This window comes from Psammomys obesus, unplaced genomic scaffold (genome assembly GCF_907164565.1).
Source record: "Psammomys obesus unplaced genomic scaffold, mPsaObe1.curated_primary_1811, whole genome shotgun sequence".
Classification (NCBI taxonomy): domain Eukaryota; kingdom Metazoa; phylum Chordata; class Mammalia; order Rodentia; family Muridae; genus Psammomys; species Psammomys obesus.
In genome coordinates, this window is record NW_026585797.1 from 16123345 (window position 1) to 16140529 (window position 17185).

At 35.1% G+C, this 17185-nt stretch overlaps 1 protein-coding gene across 5 annotated transcripts in view; it reads left to right on the plus strand.

The window, feature by feature from the left end:
• Bclaf1 (BCL2 associated transcription factor 1) overlaps nucleotides 1–16633 on the plus strand; it is a 32565-nt gene extending 15932 nt beyond the window's left edge. For 2 of the 5 annotated variants that reach the window (XM_055599289.1, XM_055599290.1), the window contains exons 6-13: nucleotides 48–217; nucleotides 2261–2366; nucleotides 3383–3467; nucleotides 6064–6239; nucleotides 7404–7584; nucleotides 8337–8483; nucleotides 13920–14132; nucleotides 14274–16633. In XM_055599289.1, the coding sequence (XP_055455264.1) occupies nucleotides 48–217; nucleotides 2261–2366; nucleotides 3383–3467; nucleotides 6064–6239; nucleotides 7404–7584; nucleotides 8337–8483; nucleotides 13920–14132; nucleotides 14274–14279 (1084 nt within the window). In that variant the 3' untranslated portion in view covers nucleotides 14280–16633. Of the gene's footprint in view, nucleotides 1–47; nucleotides 218–2260; nucleotides 2367–3382; nucleotides 3468–6063; nucleotides 6240–6373; nucleotides 6537–7403; nucleotides 7585–8336; nucleotides 8484–13919; nucleotides 14133–14273 lie in introns of those variants that run through there. The other 3 variants (XM_055599291.1, XM_055599292.1, XR_008719247.1) reach the window with 2 other exon arrangements.
• The last annotated feature ends 552 nt before the right edge of the window (nucleotides 16634–17185 follow it).

Sequence of the window (17185 nt, forward strand, 5' to 3'; positions counted from 1 at the left end):
TGGTGTGTTGTGTATGTGTATGTGTGTTTGTTTTTGATATATTCTAGACCTGCCTCCTTGACTAAAGACAGGCTACTTGCTAGTACGCTTGTCCATTCTGTGAAGAAGGAGCAAGAATTCCGATCCATCTTTGACCACATTAAGTTGCCTCAGGCCAGCAAAAGCACTTCAGAGTCATTTATACAGCACATTGTATCCTTGGTTCATCATGTTAAAGGTATGCTTAATATATTTAGTATCATGAATTAAACTTTCTGTGCATGCAAAAGAAAAAGTTAAGTTGAATAATATCTGTGCTAATTGTGCTAGCAGGTGAATGTATTAGTACTATAAATATTAAACATTTGGAAAATATTTGTGGAGAAGATATTGTTGGCATTGAGATTAGTGAATATAAGATGATCAAATGGCTGAAGTTAAAACAGAAATCAGTATCACAAATGTATGATGTATATTTAATTTTGAAAATTTATATATGTCATATTGCATGTGAAGATAAAGATTAACTGTCATTATGTGCCAATGACTTGGTAATGCGTAATGCATAAATTTATAGCAGCTTTAGGCAGTATAGTTAACTGCTGTTTTACTGAGAATTTATAATCGATTTTTTAAAAGAAATAATAGGGTGTTTCTTTAGGTTCTAAAAATAAAGAGCTTTGTTTTAGCTAAAGTCTTGAATTCATATTTTCACAAGTATGTTGTTGAAGTTTAAAAGCTACTAATTTTCAAAGGCTTTGGGGTATGATTTTGTTTGGGGGGCAGCTAGGTAAGTTTTGCTTTGCTTTATTTTTGTGTTTAGCAGGTTCTTTCCCAGGAAACTCGTTGGCTGTTGGTCTTTTTTTTTTTTTTTTTTAAAGTTGGTTGTGTGAACAACTCATAGCTGAAATTTGTCACTCACGATTCCTTATGCACTGAATAATAGACTACTAGTTAATGAATTTCTTTGGGCTGTAGTCAGCATGGTAACCGCCGAGTTCTGCGGTTTGGCTATAGATAAGCTTGTGCACCGTATTATGACTTTATGATTGTAGTATTGTGGCAAATAAAAATAGGAAGCATTAACATTTTTTTCAACACTTTTTTTTGACCTGTCTCCACACTTTACAGTTTGTTGTTGAATTTTGAGATCAGATTTTGATACATTTTTTCCTTTTTCATTTTCTTTTGTCCTTTTTTAGAGGATCTGTAGTTATGTTTCATAATTGGTGTTGTGCAACCGATCTGAACAGCTCTTACACTATATAGAGCTGAAAATGCCCAGTGATGTTTTCTTTTTCATTGTAACTAGGTCCTGGAATATGTTTTGAAATGGCAAAATCCATGTTTCAAAGTAAAATAGCTGTTGAAAGATACAGGCAAAGTTGAATCTTCTGTCTTCCTGGCAAAAATGGCATAAAAACTGAGTTGCTAGCTCAAATTCCTGGGTTTCATGGAATTATGATTGAGGCACTACCCTGGTAGTGGCCGTTTCAAGTTTTAATGATTGGTTATGAGACATGTGCTGGATACTGGGCGGTAAGTTGACACAGATGTATGTTGACCTGTTAAGCAGTTAGCTTTGCTTCATAATGTAACATTTCATAGTTCATGACTTTATACGTCTATTTTACATTTACAGCATATCTTAAACTGGTTTAGAAACTAATCAATATTGTTATTACTAATTTAAAAAGTGCTTAAAGAAAGATCATATATGCTGTCAGGTTTGCCAAGATGCCAGATTTTTTTGGACGAATTAGTGAATTTAAATCAGTTTCAAAGTCTTTTTTTCTCAATTGAATGGCAATATTCACTTTTTTGTAAAGCCATTTCTGTTGATATGTCATTACAGTTAACATAATTTTATTAATTTACTCAAACTATCTGTATCATTTTCTTTATTTTTGCTGCAGATGATTAGTTGAAGTGACAGCTTTGTCTAATTGGCAGGGTTTAAGGACATATACTATTATTGTTCCTTTTTGATTTGTTTGAGGAAGTAGTTTATTAGCATGGAGTTAGATTCTTGATTATCTATTAGTTGTTTTGGGTTTTATTTAGTATCGGTAGGGCCTGTGAGGACCTTGGCAATCATGTGTTGAGGTACAAGGAAGTAACAAAGCAGAAATTTTTATTTTAACACCTGATTCTCTTCTGCTAGGTTTCTTGAGTATTTTTATTTTCTTTCACCTGCTACATGCCCTTCTGTCACAAATGAAAATCCCCGCTCCTTAAAGTTAAGATTCCTAATTGGGCAGTGTTTCTCCTGCACCAACAGAGCAATACTTCAAGTCACCTGCAGTGACCCTAAACGAGCGGTTCACCTCGTACCAGAAGGCCTCTGAGGAACATGGTGCCCGCCAGAAGAGCCCTGAGATACACAGGTGTGTCTGCTGGGTTTGCACTACACTGTTGCCGTTGTAGAAATGGGGGAAGTGGGCTGTCATCACTGTATAAGTCAACTGTTTGCAATTTTTAAAAATCCTGTTTTTTTCCCCCCTGATTTTTACTTTACTTAGTTGAAACTTTTTAGAACTTTAAAAATGCCAACTTTAATCACCATGGAATTTAAATAGATGAAGGTTTTGGGGGGCCTGGGTCAAGGGAATGGCTGTCTAAAGGAACCTCTGAGCTTGCGAGTCCATCTGAGGTAAAGATGCTTGGTGAGAAGCAGAGGGTTTATCATGAAAGAGGCTGAGTGTTAAGTCACAGTTGCAGCAGCTTTGACTCTGGCATATTGTTGCATTTGGGAACACAGTATTTAATTTGTAGACCTGAGTATTTCGTCCCCAGGTTACAGGGTAGCCTAAGACAGAAAGGTGCAGAACCAAATATAAGATGAAATGGACACATGAAAATATAAGAATTCTTGGAAGCCAGTAATTTATATTAGAGTATGAGTATCAGTACTAATAGTGAATAAATTAATGCATTTTAATTGCCTGGTGATTTAGTATTAAAAATAATAATCAAAAATTTTTTCATGGTTACAGTGTTTAAAGATCTGCTTTCATTTATATATAAAAATTTACCCAAAGCATTTTAATTGGTTTGTTTTGTATTTGAGGCAGGATTTTGCTATGTAGCTCTGCCTAGCCTCCTACTTACTATCTATATGGCTTATGTGGGCATCAGACTCAAAACAGTCTTCTTTTATTATGTCAACATGTGGAGTACTGGGATTAGAAGCGTTTGCCACCATATCCAGTTTTTCATTCTTAATAAATATATAATTCTTATTTTTTGTTTTAGGAATTAAATCAGTAAACTTAATTGTGCCAATTTGGTTTCTCAAGGGAGAGATGTAACTTTCTAGTTCCTCTTGACAGTGGGTAGTATTCTTTTCTTTTAAATCAGAAAGTAAATAATGTAAACACAAACGCATTTGTTTTATATTAAGGAGGATTGACATCTCTCCAAGCGCTCTGAGGAAGCATACCCGTTTAGCAGGGGAGGAGAGAGTTTTTAAAGAAGAAATTCAAAAGGTATGTTTTTTTTTTTTTGTTTTTTTTAATATACCTGCTTTTCATGTGAAGCTGAGCTTAATGATACTACAATAAATATTGTTTTCTTAGGCGAAATGATTACATCTTTTTTTAAATTTGTAAATAGTTTATGGTAGTGTATCTTAATTTAAACGGAGAATACCTTTTTGAAAATGTTTGTAAATTGTAAATGTCAGTCCTAAAAATAGGGACTTGGTGAGTAAGATTATAAACACTATGATGTAAGTTATATTTTGGTTTTTATGAGGTTTTGAGATGAGATCATAAGTCAGAATTTGAATGTGTCTTAAGGTTAATTTTATTTCTGGTTCTTCGAAGAAGTTAGTAATGCTGTCCTTTTGAGGGTAGCAAGTTGGACAACCCTGGCTGTCCTTGAATTCTTCCAGCACTCTTGACTTAGCTTCCTGTGGTTTAAGAAATAGTCATTGTTTCCTGGGGGTCTTTACCTTTTGTTTGTTTGGTCCTATTTCCGTTGTTTTTAGTTTTTTGTTTTTTTTTAATCTTATATTTTACTATTATCCCTTAGATGCCTGTTTTTAGTTTTTTGTTTTTGTTTTATCTAATGAGAGATAAAAAGGGAAGATAAGGGAAGGGAGGTGGGAGGAACTGGGAGAAGCAGAGGGAAGGGAAACTGTAATCAGAATATATTATATAAAAAATTATTTTCAATTAGAAAAAAATAAGAAATAGGCATTTTAGGCTGGGTGCACCTTTATTCCTTACACCCCGGAGGCAGAGGCAGATGGATCTCTGAATTCCAGGCTAGTTGTGGCTACGTCACAAGAAGGAAAACAGGCGTTCTAAAAACAGATTTTCATAGTGAACCTTGGAACAAAATGTTTTGTTTCTGTTGGACTACTTAGGAATTTGGTTTTGAAATTTAAAAAGAGCCTGTTTAGATACTACAGGTAAGGCGAGGAGGTTAGGACCTTAGTATGACTGCAGTGTAGTCATAAAGGTACTGATGATTCAAAGTTGACATTTATTAAGTAAACTAGTTCATATGGCTGTCTATAAAGTGTGTAGTAGTAAAATGTATAGCAGAGGTGGCAAGGGATCAACTCTGTTTTGAAAATGATAAGGGTTTTTTTTTGGGGGGGGATAATTCTTAAACCTTGACTCTTCTGATTAAAATACTAAGAATGTATTGTGGAATATTAGATATTTTGGATTGTTTTTGCTTAGATTGATAAGGAATTACATTGCCAGTGTACAAATTTTTCAGTATGGTTTTGACATCTAGAGCTTAGGGATAAGGTGATGTCTGTGCACAGGCGATAACAGTTCTGGAAAAACAGACCCGGGAGTCAACAGTTTAACCTTTCAAAAACTCTTTTGATTTTAATACCTTAGGTTTAATAGGGGTTAATTGTCCCACAATTCATTCTGTCTTTGAGTTCTGATATTTTTCTCTTTTTACTACTCAGGTTTTGGTTTGAGAGAGAAGTGATAGGTGACCAGGAGGACATGATAATTGGGCTTTGCCATCTCTCTGTCTTTAATGAATAATTAGTATGTTAGTATGAAATTATATGCTTAGCACAATTTACAAAGTAGTTTAACTTACATTGTTTCTTGCAGAGTCAGTAATAACTAGGTGATTTGGAAAGTTTGGCTTATGACTAAACTTTTGCTACTCTGGGAACAAATTTGAGTAGAACTTACCACCTTGAGAGATACATACATGTATATCAGTTTTGTTCATGCTTATGAATATTATAGTTAGACTTCCCAGAATAAAGATATCTCATTGTTGAATAATATCAAGGATGTCCACATTGCATAGCATCTTACTGATGTATAATTTCTCTTCATTCCTAGATGCCTCTTTTCAACTCCTAAATTATATAGTATTTGAAAAAGCAATGGAACAAGGAGGAGGTGAACTGTGACCCAGTTAAACTAATGTCTGTTGCAATACCTGAATTGAGGAAGGGCAATATATGGCCCAAGATCCTGAGTACAGGATTGCGAATATCTTTTTGACTTTGTTTGAGCTTTGTTCAACCTCAGTTTTATTAATTGTATTCCACTTGCATGTCATGAAAATTACAGAATTCCTAATTTTGAAGTATCTTACTGTATTTGATCAGTTTATCTGGGAAAACTTGATGTTAAAGAGGCCCATAACTCCAGGATCTCAAGATTATAGGCTGCAAACCACATTGCAATTATACATTACAACTTTTAACACTGTTCAGCTACTTCATAAAAAGTATTTGGAAGAATGAGGGCTAATAATTTTTTGCTGAGTAGAAAGATGTATCATTTTGCTCTATTGCTCATTATGGATTTCTTTGAATACGAAGAATTTAGTAACTTCACTTCTAGTGCCTGTATATAAATGCTCAGTAAAAATACGTATTTTTTAGAAAAAAAATTTCTAGGCTGACGCTAGCATATGACACAGTAGTTTTTTGATACTAAAACACCAGGTTAGAATCTGGTGTGATACAATGCTACTGTATGATGCCTTTCTGTTTCTTCCCTACATTTTGTAGGGAAATGCATTTCTTATAGGAAAATAGATTTTATATTTTATAGGAAATCTATATTTTACATGTGTTTTCTGCAGGGAGATAAAAAATTAAGGTGTGATTCAGCTGATCTTCGGCATGACATTGATCGTCGCCGTAAAGAAAGAAGTAAAGAACGGGGGGATTCCAAGGGCTCCAGGGAATCTAGTGGATCAAGAAAGCAAGAAAAAACTCCAAAAGATTACAAGGAATACAAATCTTACAAAGATGACAGGTGATTGTTAACATTGTCTTGTCTTAGGCTTTAGCTTCTAATTAGCCTTTAATAATTGTCAGCTTAATTGCTTTCAATTTTGACTATGCAATCGAATGTTTAAATTTAAACAATTAAAATTATTTGTTTTACAGCAAAAATGTATTTGTCTTTTACACGGCTTATGGTGGATGAGGACAAAAACTTTGGAATAGCAAGCTAACACTGAAAAAAAAAATGACAAATTAATGTGTCCTATTATCCAGGCTACATCAGGAGGTTGGACTTCAATGCAGTGCATTTCTAGAAACAGTTTGTGTAAGAACTTTGGTTCGTTATGCTTGATTCCGCACTTTTTCAACTCATAACACCCAGAGTACAAGACTGTTAAAGTGATATCTAGTGGTTTAACATGGGAGAGATGGGGGGGAGGAAAAATTAGGAAGTAGGTTTATACATTAGTCTTTGAAAATTGTATTTCCGTGGATACTGTTAGCAGTGGTAAGAGTTACTGCAGGTATGACCTTTCCAGGTGTTGAATTAGAATCATGTAAATTTGATCATTATAGAGTCAAATGAATAGGAATAAAATATATCGTAGATAATTGTTTTTCTTGATGTTCATTAGGTAAATGGTGGATTTTACTTGTGCTTTTAAATTATGATTGTTATTTGTAATGTTATGTGCCTTTTATTTCTATCATATTGTGGCCCAAGTCATACAAACTGTTCTCACTCAGGGTGTGTATAGATGGCAGTCATTTTTAAACCTGGACTCAAGAATATTTCTGCTGGGGCTGTAGCTTAGTTGTATAGGCTTACCTAGCATGTGTCAGGCCCTGGGGTTCAATCCCCAGCATCGCAGCAAACAACCGAAACCCACTCTTTTTCATTTTTTTTTTAAATAAAGTAATAGATTACAAGTTAACGTAATGAAGAACTGAACGTCTTTGAAGTTTGCAAACTACCAGTTTCTTCCTGGTAGGCTGTAGTATGTTAATTATGTAAAACACTGAAGACTGTGTCAGAGTCTACACCCAGTTTTACCTATGTGGTAATGTTAAAGGGGATAGGCTTTTTTAAAATTTTATTTATTTTTTTGTTAAACTTAAAAACATTCCTCATAAGATTATAAATAATTCTTTATCTTTAAAAAAATAGCACATTTTTTTCTTTATTTTTCAGCAAACATAAAGGTAGAGAACAAGATCATTCTCGATCATCATCGTCTTCAGCATCACCTTCCTCACCCAGTTCTCGAGAAGAAAAAGAGAGTAAGAAAGAAAGAGAAGAAGAGTTTAAAACTCACCACGAGATGAAAGACTACTCAGGATTTGCAGGAGTTAGCAGACCACGTGGGACCTTTGTAAGTAGTAGTTGTCTTTGATAGATTACTAGTTATCTTTTCCAAAGTCAGAATCAGTCTTGAGTAATGAAGTGTTATGTGAAATGACATTCATTTTGATATCTTGAAGCATCTATATAAACTAGATGCTTTTTTTTTTTTTTAACTAAGTTTCAAGAGTAAAAGTTCACTTATTAAGCCACTAATTTTGGAAAACCTGTTTTAAAAACACTATTCATCTCTGTATTACTGTTTTCATTTGCCTATTTGGATCCTTGCTTCATATGTGTGTCAGTCACACAGCCTTCCTACATTGGCATAGTGTACATTGTCTCCATTTTTATAGTTACTGTAACTGTGAGTGTAGTGTATTTTCTTAGGTTCAGACCTTACCTACCTCTTAGTTACATCTAGTAGGGGAAGAGAAGAACTTTTCTTGTAGGATAATAGATTTGATTGGCCATCTGAGACTGGTTATATAATTCAAAGGAACTACGTAGCTTCTGGCTAGTGAAAAGGGAGACCTGCATTTATCATTGTTTAAATATATTAGTTTCAGGTATTTCAGAATATTATGTTTCTTAACCTACTCAACTTTCTGTAGGCTTATGGTATAAAATGGCCATCCTCAGTGGCTTTGAGGACAGACAGAAGATGACACACACAACACACACATATACACTTTGCTTTTGTTACTGCAGTAAAATCTAGAATTTGCATGTAACTAAATACCTTTGATTGCATTACTAAACCACTTTGTTAATGTTAATCAGTTTCGAATTAGAGGCAGAGGAAGAGCCAGAGGAGTTTTTGCTGGGACAAATACTGGTCCAAACAACTCAAATACTACTTTTCAAAAGAGACCGAAGGAAGAGGAATGGGATCCAGAATATACCCCAAAGAGCAAGAAGTACTTCTTGGTGGGTGTTAGAAATATGTTTTATTTGGTTTGCGTTGGTTTTCAGAACATTGTAGGTGGATACATTTCAGTGCAGATGTTCGCCATTATGAGATGTTCCTTGTAACTTTGGCAACTTTTTTAAAGATATTTCTTAAATTGTTTGAAGCTTTGAGTTCAGATGTGGGTCCCTTTAATTCTAATTATATTCTTGACTTAACATCACACAGTGGGCTGATCAAGGTAAATTAAAAATGCCTGATTTGATTGCCACTTTAAGAGGAGAAAACATACTGTAGTTGAGTTTAACATTTTCCATGTCTGTCTCTAAGACAGCTCTTACTATTGAAACTTCTTAATTGTACTTTTTATCATACCTTTTTATTTAAAGACAAGGAAAATAGTACTTTTTACGGTTCTTTTAATGAAAGATCTCAAGGTTTCAAAATTCATTGTGATAATTGGAAAACTAGGTTTTTAAAAACAATTGCAGCCAGGTGTGGTGGCACACGCCTACAATCCCAGCACACAGAGAGACAGAGGCAGGTTGATCTCTGTGAGTTTTGAGGTCCGCCTGGTCTGCAAAGCGAGTCTAGGACAGCCAAGGCTACACAGACAAACCCTGTCTCGAAAAACCAAAAAGCAACTTCCCTCCCACTTCACCCGCCTCCCCCCCCAAAAAAGAAAGGAAAAATGCAGTTGCTACATTTGCTGGTTTTGACCCTTGGTTGTTAACAGACATGTCTCTCTTGTTCAGACTGTTTTCCAAGGGTAAAGTGGGAGGTTGTGAGTCTTGAAGGATTATTGCATAGGATGGTGCTTTTTGTGTAGTTTGGCACGGGAAAAGGCTTGTATGTTCCATTATTATAGGAACAGATGCTTCAAGTTACCGAAACTTAGCAGAAGTATTAGTTTTTCCCATAGCTTTTCAGGGAAATAATGTTTCTGAGGCTAGTTGTGAAAATTGACAACAAAGAAATAAACAGTAACGGGCTGAGAGGGTGGTGAGACCTGAGTGCTCATGACAGATTTGCTAAATTAGAGGATGATGCTCTATTCTGAAGTGGATGTGTGGAAAGGATCTGTACACTTCTTCAAAAATGAATTGCCACTTTGCGTTTGTATTAATGACCAAACATTGGGAAAAGTGTCGTGAACTTTTAGAATTTGCAGTGTGTAGCGGTCATTCAGTTTGTGTTCTTTGTGAGAAACTACTAACTTAAAAGATTCATTTACATTTGATTCTAAGAGTTAATATTTGTGTAGGGGTTGGATAGAGGCCTCAGTGGCTAAGAGTGCTTGTTACTCCTGTAGAGGACCCAAGTTCAATTCCTAGCAAACAGATCTAGTATCAGACACCCTCTTCTAGTCTCTTCCGTGCGTTCCTCTGTGTACATGGTACTCATACAGACAAAGCACATGTGCACAATCCCATCCATTTTTTTTTTTTTTTTTTTTTTTTTGACACAGGGCCTCTCTAACATAGCCCTGGTTGTCTTTGGGCCAAGCTGGCCCCAAACTTACAGTGATTCACCTGCCTTTGCCCCCTGAGTACTAGGATTAAAGCATGTGCCACCATGCTTGGATAAAAGAAATTCTTTAAATTAAACATATCTGGTCCTCCAAAAAACAAAAAAGAATTTATAAACGAAGTGCTCTTATAATTCATAAAAGACAACTATGATAATCCCAGTTTGGGGCTTAAGGACAAAGGGGACAGAAACTTTGAGTTCTTGTGGTGACTTTTACAGAGGGGAAAGGAAGATTTACAATGGAACTGATTAGGAGAATCTGTTACAGATACTTGTCTTGCTTGAATCTTGAGCATAAAGATAGCAGGTAGACAGAGCATACTAGAAGAGGTGAAAGTGTTAGATTGTTGCCATAAACATGCTTAGGAAATTTGAGAATCCAGAAATCAAGGTTGTGGTTAGGCCATAATAGTTTAGTAATAACAGCAGGCTTGTTCAAAACATGGCTGTTAGGAAATTGAAGCGACACCCAGTGCCTGAACCAAGGGTCTGCATTTGAGAAAGGACGTAGAGAATAGACACAATTTTTGAAGAAAATTAAATTCTCCCCCATGTCATTTGAATTTGAAGTGATTAGAGAAAGGAGGAGTAGATCTAATGGATAGTTGTTAATGGTGATTTAGAGGAACATTAAGATCCAAGAACCATACCATTGAAGGTGTGATGAGATTACAGGGAAGACATGGAATTAGAAGGAGTAGTAAAATTGTCAGGCAAATAGTGTAAGTGTGAGTTGAACTATTTCAGTGCAGAAATAGTTGAGAAAGTTGAGAGAACAAGAAGCAAATAGTAGATTTTAACCATTAGGCTTTTCTTTTCTTCAAGATAGTGTCTCACAGTAGACTAGGCTGGCCTCAGACCCACAGAGAACTCTGCCTCTGCTTCCTGATTAAAGGAGGAATTTATGGGGTGTACATTGTTAATTTTAAAACGTAGTGTATTACCGTGACAAGGTCAGGCTACTTGGTATATCCTTGAGGTTGACCTTGAATTTAAGATTTTACTGTCTGCTGCTGCATGCAACCAAAAGATAAAATTTAGACCAAGCAATGTGTTGTCATGGGTCTTTATATGCTAAGTTGTGACAAAGACATTTTAGGGTGTCTTGATATGGTAGTAATTGTATTAATCTGTTATTTTAAAATTTTAGTTACTTGCTGGGTATGGTGGTGCACACCTTTAATCCCAGCACTCTGGGGACAGAGGGAGGTGGTTATACAGAGTCAGTTCCAGGATAGCTAGAACTACACAGAGAAACTGTGTCTCAACAAAACAAAGCAAGATAAAAAAAAACCTCACCAAACAACAAAAGCAACAAAAAGAATTTAATTTACTTTAAAAAATAGTGATAATAGTGCATTCCTATTGTGGATTTTTATTTTATTATTTTTTTTGTATATGTGTAACCCTAGCTGTCCTGGAACTTGTTCTGTAGACCAGTATGGCCTCAAACTCAAGAGATCTGCCTATCTCTGGATCCCAGAATGTTGGGATTTAAGAAAGGTGTGTACTACTGCCCAAGTGTGGGTTGTGATTTAAAAGTTTTGATCTGTATACTGTATTTTTACAGGTACCATAGACTCGTGGTTATGTTATTTGGTACTTACAAGCAATTGGCTACTTGGAGTCACCAGAATATCTTAACTTGCATATCTTGCATTTTATGAACAAACGCTGCCTTAAGATTGAGAATAGAAATATGAGCAGAAATAACAATTCAGAAGAAATGAGGTTTAAAATTAGCTATTCCTGTGGGTTTTTAACTATAATACATCAGTATAAGAAATTTTTATCCAATAGAACTTAGTGTTTAGGAACATTTAAGCTGGGCATAGCAGTGAATATGCAAAATCTCAGCATTTAGTCAGTGACCCACTCTCAGACATGAATAAAAATGTTTTGAAAATCCTTTTGAGTTGAGGCTGTTCTGTTTTTACAGATGAAGAGTAATTCAGCTACTGAGTAGTTTGACTGTGCTGAGCTAGTATTTGATACCATGCACTGTGCTTCAAGCCAAATTTCTGATTTGTGGTTGTCATCCTACCCTGACGCATTAGGAGTGTTTGTTACATTCCATGTTTCTCACCTTAAACCTTGGCTTTATGCAAGAGTGTGATAGTAATAAGAATAGTAGGAAAAATACTGTGTCAGGGCAATCCTGACATGAATATGAGTTCGAACATGTGAGAAAAGACTGAAACAGGCATGTTCTCAGGAAAAGGAAATGATCTTAGAGTGAAGAGCTGAGGGATTAGGACTGCTCAGAGTTTGGAGTAACTTGACATTTAATTTTTTAAGCCTTAATACTTCCTAAATTTGTTAATTAATTGGAGGAGATTGAACCAGGATATGGTTCTATAGAACAGGCTAACTTTGAAATGGAGATTCTTGTCTGCTAAATACTGGGTTATAGGTTTGCATTCCTGGGAAAGTTTCATCTGTATTAAGTGGAGCAATCTGGATATAGGAGGTCTTCAGTCCATTATAGATCCCTATTAAAAAGAAGAAAACCATTCTGATTGTTTGGTCAGCACTTAAATGTCACATGAAAAATATTTTAACTCATAATGTTAGAAGATTCAAATTTTGAATGTAAGAATTTGAAAAATAGAGTAATTTAGAGTAGTGGTTAAGAGATTGGAATCCTCAAGAACCCCATACAGATGCTGGATTTGTGGTCTGAGGGCCTGTCTGTAATTTTGGCCTCTAAAGTAGAGATAAGGGATTTCTCTAGCATAATTACCATACTGATGATTCGATTGGGAACCCTTCCTCAATGATCAAGGTGGAAGAACAGTCAGGAGTGCTTCCAACTTAAGTCGTGCCCTTCACAAGCATGCACACACACTTGTACAAGAACCCACACACATGCCAGACACATGAGAATGGGAAAAGGAGAAAAACATTTTTAGCACCCACAGTTTCACAGTTGCTGTTACAACATTCTCTGAAAGAAACAGCTTAGACTCCGGAGGTTCTAATATCTTTTTACTTAAATTTTCATATGTGTGCATATCTGACAGTAATGACTAATTTGACTGTTACCTAGCGCTCCTGGCTGTTCCCACTTCTGCTCTAGGTTCACTAATAATGGTTTCTCATTTACTGCCCCCAGGATGTGTGGGAATTGTATCCTCTGGTTAATAGTTAATTGACCAGTAAGGGTTGTTTATTTTTTTCTGTTTCTCAGTGTTTTACAGGATAGGAACAGATAGTCACAGTGTACCTGGTTCTAAAGAGTGGATGAGTAATTGCATGTATTCAGAGCAGTGTCTTACCATACCTAGGAAGAACTAGAGAAATGTTGAGCCTTGCTTGCAGACACTGGACCAACTGTATCTTACTGAATCTGTAGAATTCCTTCTAGGCTATCTCTGTTAGAATGAGGTAAATTTATAGAGAACTTGGTTGCTGTTGAAGGTGTAGTGGCAGGTCTTTTCTCTAAAACTTGTGTGCCTCTTCCTACAAATTCAAAGACTACTAAATGTCATACCAAAGAGGTCTGTAAAATTGGGTATTAGTGTCATAAGGGAGTATGAAACAATGTAATTGTAGACAAAGTTTTGAGTGGCTCTTTTCTGATGTCTCTATGCTCTTGGTAATCTTAGAAGTCATTCTTTATGAACTCATGCACAATATCATCTAGCATAAAGTTATCAAAAGATACAAGTTATTAATAGCTGAGAACTGTTCTCTTAAATAGCTTAATACCTGCCTATATAATTACAACTTTTAAATTATATTAGAAGTTAATCTCTGTATAAAATGCTTTTGAACAGAGGCATATTCTGTTTTGAAAAAAGTGTTTATTTTAAAGATTTTAGTGAGTTGGGTAGTTGCTCAATACCAGCAGTATGATTAGTGAATTAATATCTTTACAAGAAAGCCATTTCATTGGTGTGTTTTATTTTTAAACCTTTTTATAGCATGATGACAGAGATGACGGTGTGGATTATTGGGCCAAAAGAGGAAGAGGTCGTGGTACTTTTCAACGCGGCAGAGGGCGCTTTAATTTCAAAAAATCAGGTAGCAGTCCAAAATGGACTCATGACAAATACCAAGGGGATGGGATTGTTGAAGATGAAGACGAGACCATGGAAAATAATGAAGAAAAGAAGGACAGACGCAAAGAAGAAAAGGTAGACATTTTTTTGATTTTTGACAGATTTTATTTGGTATGAGCTTGGCAAGCATATTAGTTGATCAACTTTTAGAAATATTGTCATTAATATTCACTACTCACATTGTTATTGACCTCTAATTTCTTTTTCCTTTTTTAGGAATAGCCTCAAGATTGCAGCAGAGAGCAGAACTTGATACTTACATTTTTTTAAAACCTGATTTTTGTTTTCAAATAAGAATGTAAGCATTTTACTTAAAATTTACTGTTTGCAAGTAGTCTATAGAAATTTTGTTTTAAGTCTTCAAATATCTTGAAACAATACTAGACTGTATGTTGAAAATTGTATTGAAATAAAGTAGAAAATGTTCCGTACCATATTTGTAACTATCAACTTTTAAAAAACCTTTGACTGTTTTTGTTACATGCATTGTATTTCTGCTTTGTCTATAAGAAATGGTCAAGTACAGCTCTGTGACAGCTCTTGCCTCCCTGTTCATGTTTGATGCTGAAGTAAACGTTAGCTCTACATAAATCCACACAAATCCTCCAACAGGAATTATTTATTGTGACCACACTAATTGTTTTAACTGCACACATCTGTTAAACATCATTTTAAATTTGAACACTACGTAGTAGGGTGAGTAATTTTTGAAGAATATCACAAAGTTGTTTTTCTGGTAAACTAAACTAGTTTCACACTTCAGCAATATATAAGGGAAGACAGTAGCTTTTAATAGCTAAAAAGTGCAAATTATTAAAAGTTAAGTGTGAGAGTGTTATTTTCACTGAAAGCAAATAGTGGATTGAAAAATCATTTGAAGAGCCTTTCCTATAAGAATTTAAAATGGAATATTCTCTTCCATTCTCATTTGATAGTTTGAGTCATGGTCTCAGGTACCAGCTGTCTATGAGAGAGAACATTGTAATATCAGTGTAAGTAAAAATCCTAATTCCACAGACCTGATTGTATTTTTAAAAATACAATACTTGGGAGTCATTTTCATTTGGAAGATTATCCTGCAGTGTAATTTGATGCATTGGTCATTCAGTCCCTGCTTGGATAGATTACATAATTATTGGATGCTTTGAACAACTATAAATTAGTCTATAATTTAACCACAAGATTAGATAGATGCAACAGACTGTTCAGTCGTATTTCAGTAATGTGTTTTCTCTTAATGTTGCCAAAAGAAGATTTTAGCAGGAAGCTTGTAGCATTGATCCAACTGTCCCGCACCCCATCAGTTTAGGTTTATGAAATGACATTTTTCTTGGAGTCTGTTCTTTAGGTAATTAATCTGTCTTTGCTATTTGCTATTGCTATCTGTCAACGGCTCTCGAAGGAATAAAGTGAACTTTAGGGCTAAGACTCAAACTAGCTACACTGCACCACATTAGTCGCACACATTTATTTAAAGGAGATACTGCTTATTCTATTAATGTAAACTTTTAAAGCTTGTAAATGATGGTTCTTTCATCCTCCATTTTGATGATTTACCATGTGTCTTAGACTTAAGAGCTATTGGTAGCAAAATTAAATAAAACCAAAGTCAACATGTGAGGAATTTATCACAAGATTCTCACTCAGTATTGCATGGTTCCTCCCATTAATTGTCTTTCTGAAATTATTTAGTCAATCAGAAAATATTTGCAAAGAAACTATTGCTTCAGTCTGGACATAATTAGTATCATCCTGTTCAGATTAATACTTACATATAAAAGCAATTATTATGTATGAATACATAGAACTTTTTATTTTTACAGTTTACTGTGAATCTTTACATGTTTGTAGCTTTACTTTTTCTATAACAGAAAAAAGTAGATTTGCTGAAAAATTAGGGAGTACTCACAGGTTATATTTCAAGTGTGAATGCAATGCTATATATAACATTTTGGTTACTTTCATTTTAAAGTTAAGAATATTCTCGTACATTATAGTAAAGTGGGGTGATTATAAAAACTCTGCAGCACAACACCACTGTGAATCTCCTTTCAGAGCCAGACATAAAGAAGCCTGTGTGCATTTTTTTTTTTTTTTGAGATCACCACTTATGTTTATACTCATGCCATGCTACAAAAGCTGAATGTTGCCTCTTGCTAAAGCTGTTTGATTACAAGTACCAGGAAAAAACAACTGTTATACACTGCATACACATACTTCCTTTCCCCAGAGAAAAGAAATAAAAATGAAGCAAAGGATGTTTTCTAGAAAAAAAAAATAAGAAAGCAGTTTCAGAAGGCCATGACTCAATTCTTAGGTTTGTATGCTTCAACAACTTAGGAATTTTAATATAAAAAGCAAAGTCTTTCCCAGTTGCAGTGTATTTCAGGGAATTGTTATTGTTCCCTTTTGTCACAGTTAAAATCAGTGTTGGGAATTAAATTATAATTTGAGTGAAGAATACTACCCAATGATAATTAATGTAGACGGCTAAACGGTTCTTACTCAGTGTGGTGTATATTTCAACAGGGACCCTTGTAAATTGTCATATGCCAATAAAATGTCCTAAGTGGTAATAGCTGGTGTCTGTTTACGTGACCTGGAGGCTATTGCTGGGTTAACTCTCTAGCTGATTTCTATGGCCTGTTTGTGGAATTTGGACTATCAAGTCATGTAAACTTGATGCGTGGTTTGATATATGTTAAAAAAAATTCTTCAAAACTTTCTTAATTGCTTTCTCTTCCTTGGGAAGATGAGAATGCATATAGTTTTTAATGAGCAATTAGTCTAAAAGGCACAGGAATACCACATTAGTAGTCATCAAAGAAGAGCGGTCCTTGAAAAAGGCACAGAACTTTAGTCCTAGAACTGGGGGATACCAGTTCCAGGCCAGCCAGAGCTGCAGCTGTCTTAAAGAAAAAAGAAGAAGAAAAAAAAAAGCCTTTCATGAGATTTGATACACTGATTTTGCTCCGAGACAGGGTCTCAAGTGGCCAACACTGGCTTTAAACTCAGTATATAGCCAAAGATGACTTTGAACTCCTGATGCTTGTGCTTCTAGCTGTGCGTTGGTATCTCAGTGGTGGGTTACCATGCTTTATACTGTGCTTAGAAGTAAACCTGAGGCT